We start from the raw sequence: 16670 nt of genomic DNA, 5'->3' as shown, positions 1-16670 counted from the left end.
ATCAAGAAGAGATAAAATGTCTAAGATACCTATAGAGGCAGCGATTCCTCGAAATAAATTATGATAATTAAACTATCATAACGTTATTGTTGTTTTGGTAATTGTCTAGCTTCAATCTGAAAATTATCTGTTTTAATTAATAAATTACTTACTTATATATTTCGATATACTTAATAAAAATTCAGTAGTAGGTACTTTAATAAAATTTATATTAATAAATTAATAGTAATACTCTAAAATTAAATCCAAGAATTATTTATTTAATGCTCTAAAACAATTAAACGTAATAATGACGTCAAAAGTTACAGCAAAAGCTCTGGAGTCGAGAGTTAACTTGTAACACTTACATGAATGTTTTCTAGATTCAGGTTTTTGTTATTGTTTTTACTAAAAGCGGGATATAAGAAAATTTAAAACTGACAGTGCCACAATAAAACAACATTACAGCCTATACAGTCCACTGCTGGACATAGGCCTCCACAAGTTGACGCCAAAAATAGCGTGAACTCATGTGTTTTGCCCATAGTTACCACGCTGGGCGGGTTGGTGACAATAAAACAAATAGATAAAAATATAAAAATCTCGGTCAAACTCCATGATATCGGAATTACGGCGAAAAAAAAGTTATAAAAAGAAAGAATAACCTGAAATTTATAGATAAGACAAGACAATTAGGCTCGTGCGGACGTGACAAAAGTAGGTACTTAAGGAACAGTGCAGTAATCCATTTGGTTGACTGTAATCTATGTGATAAAATATTATATGATATAAATACGTTTGGTTATAAACAGTATTTATTTATCACTTACATTGCATTTGAAACTGTCATTGTGAACACAGATGAGTTTTAACTTAACGAAATGTACGTTGCCCTTAAATTTTTAAATAAAATTTAAATCGCATTCGTTAATTAATAAAATTAATTTAATTTAATTTAGTTTATAAAATTTAGTAGGGTAATAAAATGGAATCTATAAAAGAATCTTTAAATGTTAGTGATATTTATAAAGAAGATGATCTGGAAGATCTTGATGACGATGCGCCCTTTTTTACTTTTGTTTGGTATTTAACTCTGTCGTGTCTGTGTGTTGTGTTAGTAACTGTCACACTTGCGGCTGGAAGGATGATACAAATAGGTATGGTTTTTGTAATATTTTAAGGGTATATAAATATTATTTTAGCATTAACTTCATTAGTGATTATATGTTAACTATATGCTTGACTGAAATGAAATAGAAACTATATATATTAGTTAAGTGATAGTTTAATACGGTCATATAGAGTTTTGTTTTCTTGCATATATAATATACTACACATTTCAAAAATTATAATTACCTGATATACAGATTAATGGACATACTTCACACAATTTGAAGTGTCTTCTTAGATTGTTTTATTTTAATGTAGTCCTTCACAATTTTACATTATTGATTAATTGTTATTAATTCTATTTGAATTTAGGTAATTTATATTCAAATTATAATATATTTGAAAAGGATTGAGGTACTCACGTACGATCCTTTGTAATTGTGCAATTACGTTGTATCGAATAAGAGAACTTGAAAGACAAGCATACATGCACATATATTAGGATATTTCTAATTGAGCTGTGAGCAAAACGAAGAGATTTTTGAATATAATAACTGGACTTTAAAGAGGTTAAAGAACAAAGATTGTACAGAAATGTGTGAATAATATTTTATTAATTTAATTTAAAATTGCGCGGAAATTATTCAGAAAGATTTTGAGCTGTGAATCCGTTATGATTATCTATTAAAACTGGTGTCTTTCCCAGCTTCTCTCTGTGAAAATAATATATAAGTTACCTTTATAACTAACTATCTAGCGTTTCGTCAAGAGAATTTGCTACAAATAGGTATATTTTTTGATTATTTATTTGTCGTTTTTTGGTTTACACGTATTTTTAAAACTATAATATTATCTTTTAATGGATTAATTTAGAAAGTGTGATACATAAGACAATTTAACAAATGCAAATCGCTAGGATGCCTCAACTAGTTTTAGAAATTATTTGGATTTAGACATCTGTCATCAAGTTAGATATATATAATTAACTAATATAATAAAATGGTTAGAAAGTCAAAACTGTACATTGAAAATTTTTCTAAAATAATACTTGGGGTGTGATTTACAATCGATATCGAAAAAAAAAAAATCTAAAAAGTTCTCTAAGTGGTATACTATGGTTAAATATGTATTGTGACTTAATAGAACCAAACACAGGAAGACTAAAAAAATCACTTCTAAAAGCATTTTTTTTTACAACGTAGGCACATAAATATACATAACAAGCATTTTATAAAGAACGACATTTGATTATTTTAATTTTACTTCGTCGATATCTTATCCAAATGTCCCTTATCCTTAAAATGCGTAACATTTTAACTGACCTTGATATAATAATTTTATAATTATCCATAAATTTTTATTACATGTGACGTACATTGGTGTTCTAGATTATTTTTTAAGAATATTTTTGACGAAGGTAGTCATTATAAATAATATCAAATCAAATTTAAAATAGATTTCGCGAGCACTTTTTGAATCGATAGTTTACAATTTGTAACAAAATTGTCTAACAAAAAGTCTTTGATTGTTTGTTGTTGATTAATTAGTTATATAGCGCTATACTCACATAATTTTAGCACGAGTTTTCATTTTCAAAACATTAAGAATCATACATACCTATAAGTTTTCTCCATAATTTAAGCTGATTAGTTATTTGATGGAATTAATGAATTATAGAGTAAGTCAGTCATTCAGTGCCTATTGCAGTCCACTTCTGATATAGGCCTCCCCAAATTCGCGCCAGACATTTCCGGTTTTCAAAATGAGTCAGCTTCAACAATGACTTCAGTTCTACAATATTATCAAAAAAATGTTAAGATTAAGGTTTTTTAAGATTTGAAAAATTCGTCCTCGATACGAATATACACATATTTGGATCGTATTGATAAATGCGTTGTTTTCTGTGACTTTCAAAGTGGATCATAGTTAATCATTATTGATAGAGATGTAGTCATTCAAAGATTAACAAATATTCGTAATACGATTAAGAATGTGATAATAATTCTCGAAAAGAACGATTACATTCAGAAATTTCAAAAATCGAAGACGAAAAAAGAACGAAGTCGTACCTTTATCTTCACTATTTTTAGAGAATATAATAATATAAATATATAATATATTTATATCAATACCATACTTGAATACTATATAAACTTTATTCTCTTACCTATTAGATTTTTCTTATTTATTAGAATATTTTTAGTGGACTTAAAAAAAAGGATTTTCAATTTTTCTTATGTTGTACTTCATAACTTTTATTGGTGTACCGATTTTGATGATCCTTTTTGATTGAACCTGGTGTTGGTCATGTGTTCCCTTTTGAATTTGATCGGGATCTGATAAGTACTTTTTGAGTTATTTCGGGATAACTCAAAATGTACTGCGTAATTATTTGACTATTTCTTTGTCTACACACGTATTATTGTCGATGAAAACCGAAGTCGTTTTTTTTTTTTCGTTTGAAAGCAAACAGAATTAAACGGATGAATTTATTAAGATTCATATTCTAATGTAAATTCTCTATATAATGATTTGAAATACATCGAAATGTTCTCTACGGCGTTTTAATATTATTGAATACGAATATGGTAGATATGAATCTTAGATGAGCTGAACATATGCTATTTATATTTATTTTATTTAAGGTTATTATGAAGGGTAAAATGAAGCCAAACTACACAAATTACCTATTAACAATATTGTCAGTTTACAATTATTTATCTATGTCGTTACGTGTAGTTATGTCTGCTATTAAATGGTGGTAAAAATTCCATAGTAAAAACTTTACGAGTTTTTCCGATATTCTGTGCATTTTTCTTAATATTTTATCCTTCTACACAGTAAACATTCTTTTAAAAACTAAAAAGAAAGTGATGAATGGAACTGTAAAGGCCTTTTATTTTTCATTCTTTTGACAATTAGCTGTTTGAATAATCGTTATTTTATTTTTTGAAATTTTTCCAATTTTTTGCAGGGTTTCTTATTTTTTTTTGTTCGGTGATATTTTAAAAAAAATGCCAAAGTTAGCATTTAAAAAAAGGCAAATTGTTTTAGCCATAACTTTTTTGCTTAGTGATACATTTACCCCATAATTTTTGTTTTTAGTATAGGTAAATATGCATGCTTATAACAATTTTCCTTCTTTCCAGGACAAAAAACGCGAACCTCGCAGCAAAGACGAACATATATGGGTTCGCGACAGAGGCCTTCGGATTCACAGTCAGACCCAACAGTTTTTGTCAGTCCTGCCAACTTGCCCCCACCGCCCAAATATGGTACGGAAATCACATCTAGTAAAATAAAATGTAGGATACGTACGTAAGACTTACTGATAGTGGAAAGTAAAAACTGTGCATTGAATATAGTTTTTTTAAAGAATACTTGGGGTTACAATCGATATCGAAGCCAAAAATATAGTTTTTAGAATTTTGTTTGTTTGTCTGTATGTAAGTCCGGGATAAAATCAAAAAGTGCTTAATGGATTTACTTTAAATTTGGCACAAATATTATTAAGAAGTCGGGTCAACATATAGGCTACATATTATCACGCTATCACCTACGGGGAACGAGCAGTGAACCTTTATTTCTTCAACGCATTCTGTAATAACGTGTAATCTAACGACGCATATTTGAATGTTGTTGTTATTGTTCTTATTATGTTAATAACCAAGCCATAAGCTAGCTTCTCACTATAAATAAAGACATTCTGTAGTGTATTTAGTATCAGCATTGCACCCGTGCGAAGCGGGGCGGGTCGCTATTTTTAAATAAAAAGTAATTTTTCAATTTTGAATTAATTGAGGCTATAATTTAACTGGCTAGGATTTTTCAGCCAAACTTATTATGTTAATTGTATTTTTCAAGCTATACTTCTTTGGTGGGTTAGGGGAAAATGATAAGAGCAAATTTTTGCGATGCACGCGCAAACCGTCACAATAATCCGACACCCTGAAGTTAGCTAGTCAACGAAGAAGAAGTTAGCAACGTCAAGATAGCTAGCCAATAAAGAATGACTTCTTACGTGTGTACACAAACACTTTTTTTTGTAATTTCTATTCATATCAATTGTGACATACACATCGATAGACTATAAAAACCAGTCGTTACGACTTCTTTTTCGATAAGATAGGTAGTAATAGTAAAATATTAGGCTTTATTTATTATTTATCTTTATACAATACTCGTGCGTATATTGTTGTTCACACTATCCGTAATTAAATGGAATATCATATATTAGGTGTGATAAATAATTATCTCAAATATATCTTAGAATAAAGCAGATATATTAAATCAATGACATAATGCATAGATAAACAAAAATGACATCACCTTTTCCCACAACCGTCCGATACAAGCATTTTAATACTTTATCAATGACGATTTATGATTATTTATTTCTCACAAAGGGGAAATCCATAAATTATGTCATACGGATTTCTCGATTTTATAACCTCTTCCCCGTCTTTGTCAAATGGTCACATTTCTGAGACCCCCCTACCTAGTGTTGCGTCACATTTTTTGTAATTTTACACCTATAAATTATTATTTATTAATAAAATTAAAACACAAGTTTTGACATTATTTTTATTTTCATTTAAATTACACCTCAATAAAATCAAAATCAGTCCCACTTAGGTATGAAAAAAATAATAATTTAATACTAACAATTATGTATGTTATATTTCGAAATCTGATGTCACAAAATTTTTATACGGTCCGTCTGGTGGCAAGCAATTCCATAAGCTATATAACCTGCAGTGTTTGGAACATAGCAAGCGCTTCGCCGACCCTACCCCCGATTCTTCCCAGGACCTCCGGTTACATTACTCACCACAAGAACACAGCTCTACTGTTATTTAACTGTGATCTACTCTAAGTTTGAGGTGCTGTCCCAGACAGGCTGCTCCAAATTTTGAAAAAGATATATCCTGCTTTATCCCACCTCAATAGAGTTTTAAATAATAATATTTTTATTTTTATTAAATTAACTTATTTTTTCGATCGTTACAGAGGCGATGGCGCCGCCTAGTTACGAGGAGGTAGTCGGTGTTCACTACCCAAATTTCCAAGCTCCGGTTCAACCAATCAACCAACCGATCACTCAGCCAATCACAGCGGCGCTGGCTCAAAGCTCAAATACGACAAACGAAAGCGACAATAGCGCTAACAGTAACGCAAACGCTCGAAGCAACGGTGACGTCACGACTTCGACAGTTGTAACCGTCATGAACGAAAGGACGCAAGTCACAGTCACGGCTTCGTGATTTTAGACAATTTATAAAATATTTATTGGCCGGTTCAACTGGTTCGAAAATGCATTTATGGGATTAATTAAGTACATAGGGTTATGTACATGAATGAATGGTTGAAGAATGTGTACGATTATCATTTTTTTGAAACGGTCTCGTATTTTTCTTTTTAAGATTAAGTCTTTAAGTGAAATACGATAGGCTATGTTTAGAATCGTATGGACACGTTGCGTTTTTCTTTCACGTACAGTTTTATTTTTTTTGTAAGAAAACCCGCAACGCTACAAATCCGTTATGCCCATAAACATCGTGTAATACTGTCAATGACGTTTTCAAATATTTCATGAACAATTATTAAAATATGAGAATCTAGTAATAATTTTCAGTCTTTCTAGAGGACGTAAGACTGACTTTTGTTACTATTAAATGTGTGTTAATTGAAGAAAATTGTATTTTAAAGAAAATTAAAAATAACGCTTGTTATGTTTATGTACCTGTGTTTTGTAATGTACAATAAAAATATGTTTTAATAAAATATTGACAATAAATATTTAGTAATAAGAATGCCTCTTTTATTTCCACACGTCTTTTGAATAAACATCTTGTGATAACTATATATTATTTAATTATACAATAAAGTTTTATAAATTGATATTTGTTTTTAGTGAAATGAATAGTAAATGGAGTTTTACAAATGTCCGTAAGCTAATGTGTTGTAAAAGTGAGTGATAAATGCGGAAAAAAAATGTGAATTACGATTGAACAAAGTAAATTTTAAATTCTATATCTTGTAATTTTATAACAGCCCGTAGATATTTTTACTGCTGGATAAAAATTTGTACTCTATAAAACAGAATGGTGTAAGTTTAATCTGCTAGGATTTTTGTGTGTCATTTTTCAACCTGACTCCATTTTTTTTACAAATTACAAGGTTTTTTTTAGGTTACTTTCTTTTTCATTTACGAAATTAGTGGATTTAGTTTAAATAAAATATAAATCAACAATAAAATTATTATTTAATTAGGCTTCAATATAATTTCTAAATGTCATTTGTAAATTGAAATTATACTCTTTTTCAATGAATTAATAATATTTTATTTTTAATACCATATCAGGAATCGACCGTTCCAGCAGAGATCTAACATGCATCTCCGATTGATCGTGTCGGTGCTCTAGTCAATTAAACTATAGAACGATTTTAGCTTAGAACCGAATATAAATTCATCATAACAAAAATTTCGATCACCAGCGAGCGAGTACATCGTTTCATAGCGTAATTGGCTAGAACACCGACACGGTCAGTCGGAGATGCAGGTCCACTGGAACGGTGGATTTTTGATATTATATTAAAAATGTTTAGAATTTCCTAATGTGTAGGTAACACAAAAATAAAATCGTGCGAATTAATAATAGTATAATGTTAAGTTGACAAAATTATTTATTATAAATATGAATTAATTTGTTTTATTTATCTATTGCCATTATTTGGCAAGATGCGTGTTTCACTATCGTGAAAATAGCTTTGTCAAATAATGAATAAAAAAATCTACCCTAAATTGAAATATACCCTAAGTCTTTAGAATTGGGTAGATTTCATTCTAGCTTCATCCTAGCGATAATTAAAAAATCTAAGAAATCAAGAAGAGATAAAATGTCTAAGATACCTATAGAGGCAGTAATTCCTTGTAGAATTTTTACGATGAAATAAATAACTAAACTATCGTAACAAAATAGTTAACCTATCATAACGTTATTGTTGTTTTGGTAATTGTCTAGCTATAATATGAAAATATCTGTTTTAATTAATATTTTTTTTTGTACATTATAGTTTTTGATAATGTTACCTACTTATACCTACCTATATTTCGATATAATAAAAATTCAGTAGTAGGTACTTTAATAAAATTAATATTAATAAATTAATAGTAATGCTCTAAAATTAAATCCAAAAATTAATTATTTAATGCTCTAAAATAATTAAATGTAATAATGACGTCAAAAGTTACAGCAAATATTCTGGAGTCGAGAGTTAACTTGTAACACTTACATTAATGTTTTCTAGATTCAGGTTTTTGTTATTGTTTTTACTAAAAGTGGGATATAAGAAAATTTACAACTGACAGTGCCACAATAAAACAAATAGACAAAAATATAAAAATCTCGGTCAAACTCCATGATATCGGAATTACGGCGAAAAAAAAAGTTATACAAAGAAAGGAAAACCTGAAATATATAGATAGGACAAGACAATTAGGCTCGTGCGGACGTGACAAAAGTAGGTACTTAAGGAACAGTGCAGTAATCCATTTGGTTGACTGTAATCTATGTGATAAAATATTATATGATATAAATACGTTTGGTTATAAACAGTATTTATTTATCACTTACATTGCATTTGAAACTGTCATTGTGAACACAGATGAGTTTTAACTTAACGAAATGTACGTTGCCCTTAAATTTTTAAATTTAAATCGCATTCGTTAATTAATAAAATTTATTTAATTTAATTAGTTTATAAAATTTAGTAGGATAATAAAATGGAATCTATAAAAGAATCTTTAAATGTTAGTGATATTTATAAAGAAGATGATCTGAAAGATCTTGATGACGATGCGCCCTTTGTTACTTTTTAACCGATTTCCAAAAAAGGAGGAGGTTCTCAATTCGACTGTATTTTTTTTTTTTTTTTTTTTATGTATGTCATCAGAACTTTTGACCGGGTAGACCGATTTCGACAAATTTTGTTTTAATCGAAAGGTGGTGTGTGCCAATTGGTCCCATTTAAATTTATTTGAGATCTAACAATTACTTTTCGAGTTATATCTAATAATGCGTTTTTACTTGACGCTTTTTTCGTCGACCTACGTTGTATTATACTGCATAACTTTCTACTGGATGTACCAATTTTGATAATTCTTTTTTTTGTTGGAAAGAAGATATCCCTAGTTTAGTACCATGATAAGGAAATTAGGATCTGATGATGGGATCCCAGAGAAATCGAGGGAAACTCTTGAAAATTCGCAATAACTTTTTACTGGGTGTACCGATTTTGATAAGTTTTAATTTAATCGAAAGCTGATGTTTGTCATGTGGTCACATATAAATTTTAAATTTGAGATCCGATAACTACTTTTTGAGTAATCTTTGATAACGCGTAGTTACTTGACTATTTTTTCGTCGATATACGTTGTATTCGATTCGTCGATGTAATTGAAGTCGGTTTTTTTTTCGTTTGCGAGCAAACACAATTATGTTTGGTATTTAACTCTGTCGTGTCTGTCTGTTGTGTTAGTAACTGTCACACTTGCGGCTGGAAGGATGATACAAATAGGTATGGTTTTTGTAATATTTTAAGGGTATATAAATATTATTTTAGCATTAACTTCATTGGTGATTACATATTAACTATATGCTTGACTGAAATGAAATAGAAACTATATATATTAGTTTAGTGATAGTTTAATACGGTCATATAGAGTTTTGTTTTCTTACATATATAATATACTACACATTTCATAAATTATAATTACCTGATATATAGATTAATGGAAATACTTCACACAATTTGAAGTCTCTTAGATTGTTTTATTTTAATGAAGTCACAGTTTACATAAAGCTTTAATAATAATTCAATTAATTACTTTTTTTTATAAGAAATGTTATCACAATGAAAAGTTTCTTCACAATTTTACATCATTGATTAATTATTATTAATTCTGTTTGAATTTACGTAATTTATATTTAAATTATAATATATTTGAAAAGGATTATCTGTAGTACTCACGTACGATCCTTTGTAATTGTGTAATAAACTAATTACGTTGTATCGAAAGACAAGCATACATGCACATATATTAGGATATTTCTAATCGAGCTGTGAGCAAAACGAAGAGAGTTTTGAATATAATAACCGGACTTTAAAGAGTTTAAATAAAAAAGATTGTACAGACATGTGTGAATAATATTTTAATTAATTTAATTTAAAATTACGCGGAAATTATTCAGAAAGATTTTGAGTTGTGAATCCATTATGATTATCTATTAAAACTGGTGTCTTTCCCAGCTTCTCTCTGTGAAAATAATATATTAGGTACCTGTATAACTATCTAGCGTTTCGTCAAGAGAATTTGCTACGATTAGGTACATTTTTTGATTATTTATTTGTCGTTTTTTGGTTTACACGTATTTTTAAAACTATAATATTATCTTTTAATGGATTAATTTAGAAAGTGTGATACATAGGACAATTTAACAAATGCAAATCGCTAGGATGCCTCAACTAGTTTTAGAAATTATTTGGATTTAGACATCTGTCATCAAGTCAGATATAATTATATAATTAACTAATATAATAAAATGGTTAGAAAGTCAAAACTGTACATTGAAAATTTTTCTAAAATAATACTTGGGGTGTGATTTACAATCGATATCGAAAAAAAAAAAATCTAAAAAGTTCTCTAAGTGGTATACTATGGTTAAATATGTATTGTGACTTAATAGAACCAAACACAGGAAGACTAAAAAAATCACTTCTAAAAGCATTTTTTTTTACAACGTAGGCACATAAATATACATAACAAGCATTTTATAAAGAACGACATTTGATTATTTTAATTTTACTTCGTCGATATCTTATCCAAATGTCCCTTATCCTTAAAATGCGTAACATTTTAACTGACCTTGATATAATAATTTTATAATTATCCATAAATTTTTATTACATGTGACGTACATTGGTGTTCTAGATTATTTTTTAAGAATATTTTTGACGAAGGTAGTCATTATAAATAATATCAAATCAAATTTAAAATAGATTTCGCGAGCACTTTTTGAATCGATAGTTTACAATTTGTAACAAAATTGTCTAACAAAAAGTCTTTGATTGTTTGTTGTTGATTAATTAGTTATATAGCGCTATACTCACATAATTTTAGCACGAGTTTTCATTTTCAAAACATTAAGAATCATACATACCTATAAGTTTTCTCCATAATGTAAGCTAATTAGTTATTTGATGGAATTAATGAATTATAGAGTAAGTCAGTCATTCAGTGCCTATTGCAGTCCACTTCTGATATAGGCCTCCCCAAATTCGCGCCAGACATTTCCGGTTTTCAAAATGAATCAGCTTCAACAATGACTTCAGTTCTACAATATTATCAAAAAAAATTTAAGATTAAGGTTTTTTAAGATTTGAAAAATTCGTCCTCGATACGAATATACACGTATTTGGATCGTATTGATAAATGCGTTGTTTTCTGTGACTTTCAAAGTGGATCATAGTTAATCATTATTGATAGAGATGTAGTCTTTCAAAGATTAACAAATCTTCGTAATACGATTAAGAATGTGATAATAATTCTCGAAAAGAACGATTACATTCAGAAATTTCAAAAATCGAAGACGAAAAAAGAACGAAGTCGTACCTTTATCTTCACTATTTTTAGAGAATATAATAATATAAATATATAATATATTTATATCAATACCATACTTGAATACTATATAAACTTTATTCTCTTACCTATTAGATTTTTCTTATTTATTAGAATATTTTTAGTAGACTTAAATAAAAAGGATTTTTAATTTTTCTTATGTTGTACTTTATAACTTTTATTGGTGTACCGATTTTGATGATCCTTTTTGATTGAAGCTGGTGTTGGTCATGTGTTCCCTTTTGAATTTGATCGGGATCTGATAAGTACTTTTTGAGTTATTTCGGGATAGCTCAAAATGTGCTGCGTAATTATTTGACTATTTTGTTGTCGATGAAAACCGAAGTCGTTTTTTTTCGTTTGAAAGCAAACAGAATTAAAGGGATGAATTTATTAAGATTAATATTTTAATGTAAATTCTCTATAGAATGATTTGAAATACATCGAAATGTTCTCTACGGCGTTTTAATATTTTTGAAAACGAATATGGTAGATATGAATCTTAGATGAGCTGAACATATGCTATTTATATTTATTTTATTTAAGGTTATTATGAAGGGTAAAATGAAGCCAAACTACACAAATTACCTATTAACAATATTGTCAGTTTACAATTATTTATCTATGTCGTTACGTGTAGTTATGTCTGCTATTAAATGGTGGTAAAAATTCCATAGTAAAAACTTTACGAGTTTTTCCGATATTCTGTGCATTTTTCTTAATATTTTATCCTTCTACACAGTAAACATTCTTTTAAAAACTAAAAAGAAAGTGATGAATGGAACTGTAAAGGCCTTTTATTTTTCATTCTTTTGACAACTAGCTGTTTGAATAATCGTTATTTTATTTTTTGAAAATTTTCCAATTTTCTGCAGGGTTTCTTATTTTTTTGTTCGGTGATATTTTAAAAAAAAATGCCAAAGTTAGCATTTAAAAAAAGGCAAATTGTTTTAGCCATAAGGTTTTTGCTTAGTGATACATTTACCTCATAATTTTTGTTTATAGTATAGGTAAATATGCATGCTAATAACAATTTTCCTTCTTTCCAGGACAAAAAACGCGAACCTCGCAGCAGAGACGAACATATATGGGCTCGCGACAGAGGCCTTCGGATTCACAGTCGGACCCAACAGTTTTCGTCAGTCCTGCCAACTTGCCCCCACCGCCCAAATATGGTACGGAAATCACATCTAGTAAAATAAAATGTAGGATACGTACGTAAGACTTACTGATATATTTGTATGTATTTGTTGGTCGAAGTTTTGTAGAAGTTTAATATATTAAAAGTAAATCGCGAACGGGTTGGCGATTTCTCGGCTTCGTTTGCATTTTCGATGTACCGTCTTACTTGGCTTCATAGTGTCGGTTGGTATCAAATTTATTATCTAAACTCATCAGTACCATCTATACATATAATAAAATGGTAGGAAAGTCAAAACTGTACATTGAATATTTTTTTTTAAAGAATACTTGGGGTTACAATCGATATCGAAGGCAAAAATATAGTTTTTAGAATTTTGTTTGTTTGTCTGTATGTAAGTCCGGGATAAACTCAAAAAGTGCTTTATGGATTTACTTCAAATTTGACACGAATGTTATTAAGAAGTCGGGTCAATATATAGGCTACATAATTATTATCACGCTATCATGTACGGGGAACGAGCAGTGAACTTTTATTTGTTCAACACATTCTGTAATAACGTGTAATCTAACGACGCATATTTGAATGTTGTTGTTATTGTTCTTATTATGTTAATAACCATGCTATAAGCTAGCTTCACACTATAAATAAAGATATTCTGTAGTATATTTAGTATCAGCATTGCACCTGTGCGAAGCCGGGGCGGTCGCTATTTTTAAATAAAAAGTAATTTTTCAATTTTGAATTAATTGAGGCTATAATTTAATTGGCTAGGAATTTTTCAGCCAAACTTTATTATTGTTGATTGTATTTTTAAAGCTATACTTCTTTGGTGGGTTAGGGGGAAAATGATGAGAGCAAATTTTTGCAATGCACGCGCAAACTGTCACAAAAATCCGACACCATGAAGTTAGCTAGTCAACGAAGAAGAAGTTAGCAACGTCAAGATAGCTAGCCAATAAAGTATGACTTCTTACGTGTGTACGCAAACACTTTTTTTGTAATTTCTATTCATATCAATTGTGACATATGCATCGATAGACTATAAGAACCAGTCGTTACGACGTCTTTTTCGATAAGGTAGTAATAATAAAATATTAGGCTTTATTTATTATTTATCTTTATACAATACTCGTGCGTATATTGTTGTTCATACTATCCGTAATTAAATGGAATACCATATATTAGGCGTGATAAATAATTATCTCAAATATATCTTAGAATAAAGCAGATATATTAAATCAATGACATAATGCATAGATAAACAAAAATGACATCACCTTTTCCCACAACCGTCCAATACAAGCATTTTAATACTTTATCAATGATGATTTATGATTATTTATTTCTCACAATGGGGAAATCCATAAATTACGTCATACGGATTTCTCGATTTTATAACCTCTTCCCCGTCTTTGTCAAATGGTCACATTTCTGAGACCCCCCTACCTAGTGTTGCGTCACATTTTTTGTAATTGTACACCTATAAATTATTATTTATTAATAAAATTAAAACACAAGTTTTGACATTATTTTTATTTTCATTCAAATTACACCTCAACAAAATCAAGATCAGTCCCACTTAGGTATGAAAAAAATAATAACTTAATTCTAACAATTATGTATGTTATATTTCGAAATCTAATGTCACAAAATTTTTGTACGGTCCGTCTGGTGGCAAGCAATTCCATAGGCTATATAACCTGCAGTGCTTGGAACATAGCAAGCGCTTCGCCGACCCTACCCCCAATTCTTCCCAGGACCTCCGGCTACATTACTCACTACAAGAACACAGCTCTACTGTTATTTGACTGTGGTCTACTCTCTAGGTTTGAGGTGCTATCCGGCTTTATCCCACCTCAATAGAGTTTCAAATAATAATATTTTTATTTTTATTAAATTAACTTATTTTTTCTATCGTTACAGAGGCGATGGCGCCGCCTAGTTATGAGGAGGTAGTCGGTGTTCACTACCCAAATTTCCAAGCTCCGGTTCAACCAATCAACCAACCAATCACTCAGCCAATCACAGCGGAGCTGGCTCAAAGCTCAAATACGACAAACGAAAGCGACAATAGCGCTAACAGTAACGCAAACGCTCGAAGCAACGGTGACGTCACGACTTCGACAGTTGTAACCGTCATGAACGAAAGGACGCAAGTCACAGTCACGGCTTCGTGATTTTAGACAATTTATAAAATATTTATTGGCCAGTTCAACTGGTTCGAAAATGCATTTATGGGATTAAGTACATAGGGTTATGTACATGAATGAATGGTTGAAGAATGTGTACGATTATCATTTTTTTGAAACGGTCTCGTATTTTTCTTTTTAAGATTAAGTCTTCAAGTGAAATACGATAGGCTATGTTTCGAATCGTATGGACACGTTGCGTTTTTCTTTCACGTACAGTTTTGTTTTTTTGTAAGAAAACCCGCAACGCTACAAATGTTATGCACATAAACATCGTGTAATACTGTCAATGACGTTTACAAATATTTCATGAACAATTATTAAAATATGAGAATCTAGTAATAATTTTCAGTCTTTCTATAGAGGACGTAAGACTGACTTTTGTTACTATTAAATGCGTGTTAATTGAAGAAAATTGTATTTTAAAGAAAATTAAAAATAACGCTTGTTATGTTTATGTACCTGTGTTTTGTAATGTACAATAAAAATATGTTTTAATGAAAATATTGACAATAAATATTTAGTAATAAGAATGCCTCTTTTATTTACACACGTCTTTTTAATAAACATCTTGTGATAACTATATGTTATTTTATTATATAATAATGATTTATTTTACCATACTTATTGAAATATTTTTTTTACTTACTACCTAATTTAGTCTATAAACACTGTTGATTACTAATCAATAGGTTGAAAATTTCTAATTGCAACTTTAAATTGTTATTATAGAATGATAAACTGACTTTAAATATTTATATTATAAAGTTAAAACTTAATAGTAATTTTTTTCAGTATTAAAACCTTCCGTGGGATTTAAGGAACATACAAAAAAATAAATTAGCCGAATTAGTCGAGACATTCTCGAGCTATGCGCTAAGCAACATTCATTATTATCCATATACATTTAATGGACAGCTAACGGAAATCGACCTTAGATTCTACTTAAAGAAATTGGTGATAGTCTTAACAGTAAGTTATTCCTATAATTGTGTTTGCTCGCAAACAAAAAAAAACCGACTACAATATCACATCGACAAGTAATACAACGTAAAAAATATTCAAAGAAAAAATATTCAAGTAAATACGCGTTATTAAAGATTTCTTCAAAAGCAGTCATAAGATATCGATGTAATTTAAATAAGACTATGCAACAAGTACCAGCTATCGATTAAAATAAGAATCACCGAAATCGATTTACCCAATAAAAAATTATGAGGTGTAATACAACAACGGTTGACGAAAAAATGGTCAAGTGAATACGCATTATTATAGATTACTCAAAAAGTACTTGTTGAAATCAGTCCACCTAATCAAAAGTTTTGAGGTAACCTACAAAAAAAAAAAAAAATACAATCGAATTAAGAACCTCCCTCCTTTCTTGAAATTTGGTTAAAAATGAAATTGTAACTTCATGCTCCCGACTTTGGAAAGTAATTGATTACTGTTTAGATTGAAGTCTGTGTGTTTATAACAAAATCTCACAATCCGTCTGAAAACTTAAAATTAAACATTTAAATTGATGTTAAGAAGTCTTTGATAGCCAAAAATTTATACTTCAGTT

The 16670-nt window shown here is 29.4% G+C and overlaps 2 protein-coding genes across 2 annotated transcripts; both read left to right on the top strand.

Moving 5' to 3' along the window:
• The first annotated feature begins 964 nt into the window (after positions 1-964).
• Positions 965-6902, top strand: LOC123664392. Its single transcript, XM_045598937.1, has 3 exons — positions 965-1136; positions 4239-4364; positions 6100-6902. The coding sequence occupies exons 1-3, from the start codon at positions 965-967 to the stop codon at positions 6351-6353; spliced, it is 552 nt and encodes a 183-aa protein (XP_045454893.1). The 3' UTR covers positions 6354-6902.
• A 5423-nt stretch (positions 6903-12325) lies between these two features.
• Positions 12326-15094, top strand: LOC123664391. Its single transcript, XM_045598936.1, has 3 exons — positions 12326-12332; positions 12823-12948; positions 14841-15094. Exons 1-3 carry the CDS (start codon positions 12326-12328, stop codon positions 15092-15094), a joined length of 387 nt encoding a protein of 128 aa, XP_045454892.1.
• The last annotated feature ends 1576 nt before the right edge of the window (positions 15095-16670 follow it).

The sequence above is a fragment of the Melitaea cinxia genome, chromosome 22 (assembly GCF_905220565.1).
Source record: "Melitaea cinxia chromosome 22, ilMelCinx1.1, whole genome shotgun sequence".
In the NCBI taxonomy this organism is placed as follows: Eukaryota; Metazoa; Arthropoda; class Insecta; order Lepidoptera; family Nymphalidae; genus Melitaea; species Melitaea cinxia.
The sequence above is the reverse complement of the archived record's forward strand: the minus strand, read 5'-3'. Positions and strand labels throughout refer to the sequence as shown.

Excerpts from the sequence above, each read along its gene's own strand:
- LOC123664391 (XM_045598936.1), top strand. Across the intron at positions 12,949-14,840 it reads GCCCCCACCGCCCAAATATG|AGGCGATGGCGCCGCCTAGT; the intron begins GTACGGAAATCA and ends CTATCGTTACAG.
- LOC123664392 (XM_045598937.1), top strand. The coding sequence starts at position 965 with ATGGAATCTATAAAAGAATCTTTAAATGTTAGTGATATTTATAAAGAA. Across the intron at positions 1,137-4,238 it reads TGGAAGGATGATACAAATAG|GACAAAAAACGCGAACCTCG; the intron begins GTATGGTTTTTG and ends CCTTCTTTCCAG. Across the intron at positions 4,365-6,099 it reads GCCCCCACCGCCCAAATATG|AGGCGATGGCGCCGCCTAGT; the intron begins GTACGGAAATCA and ends CGATCGTTACAG.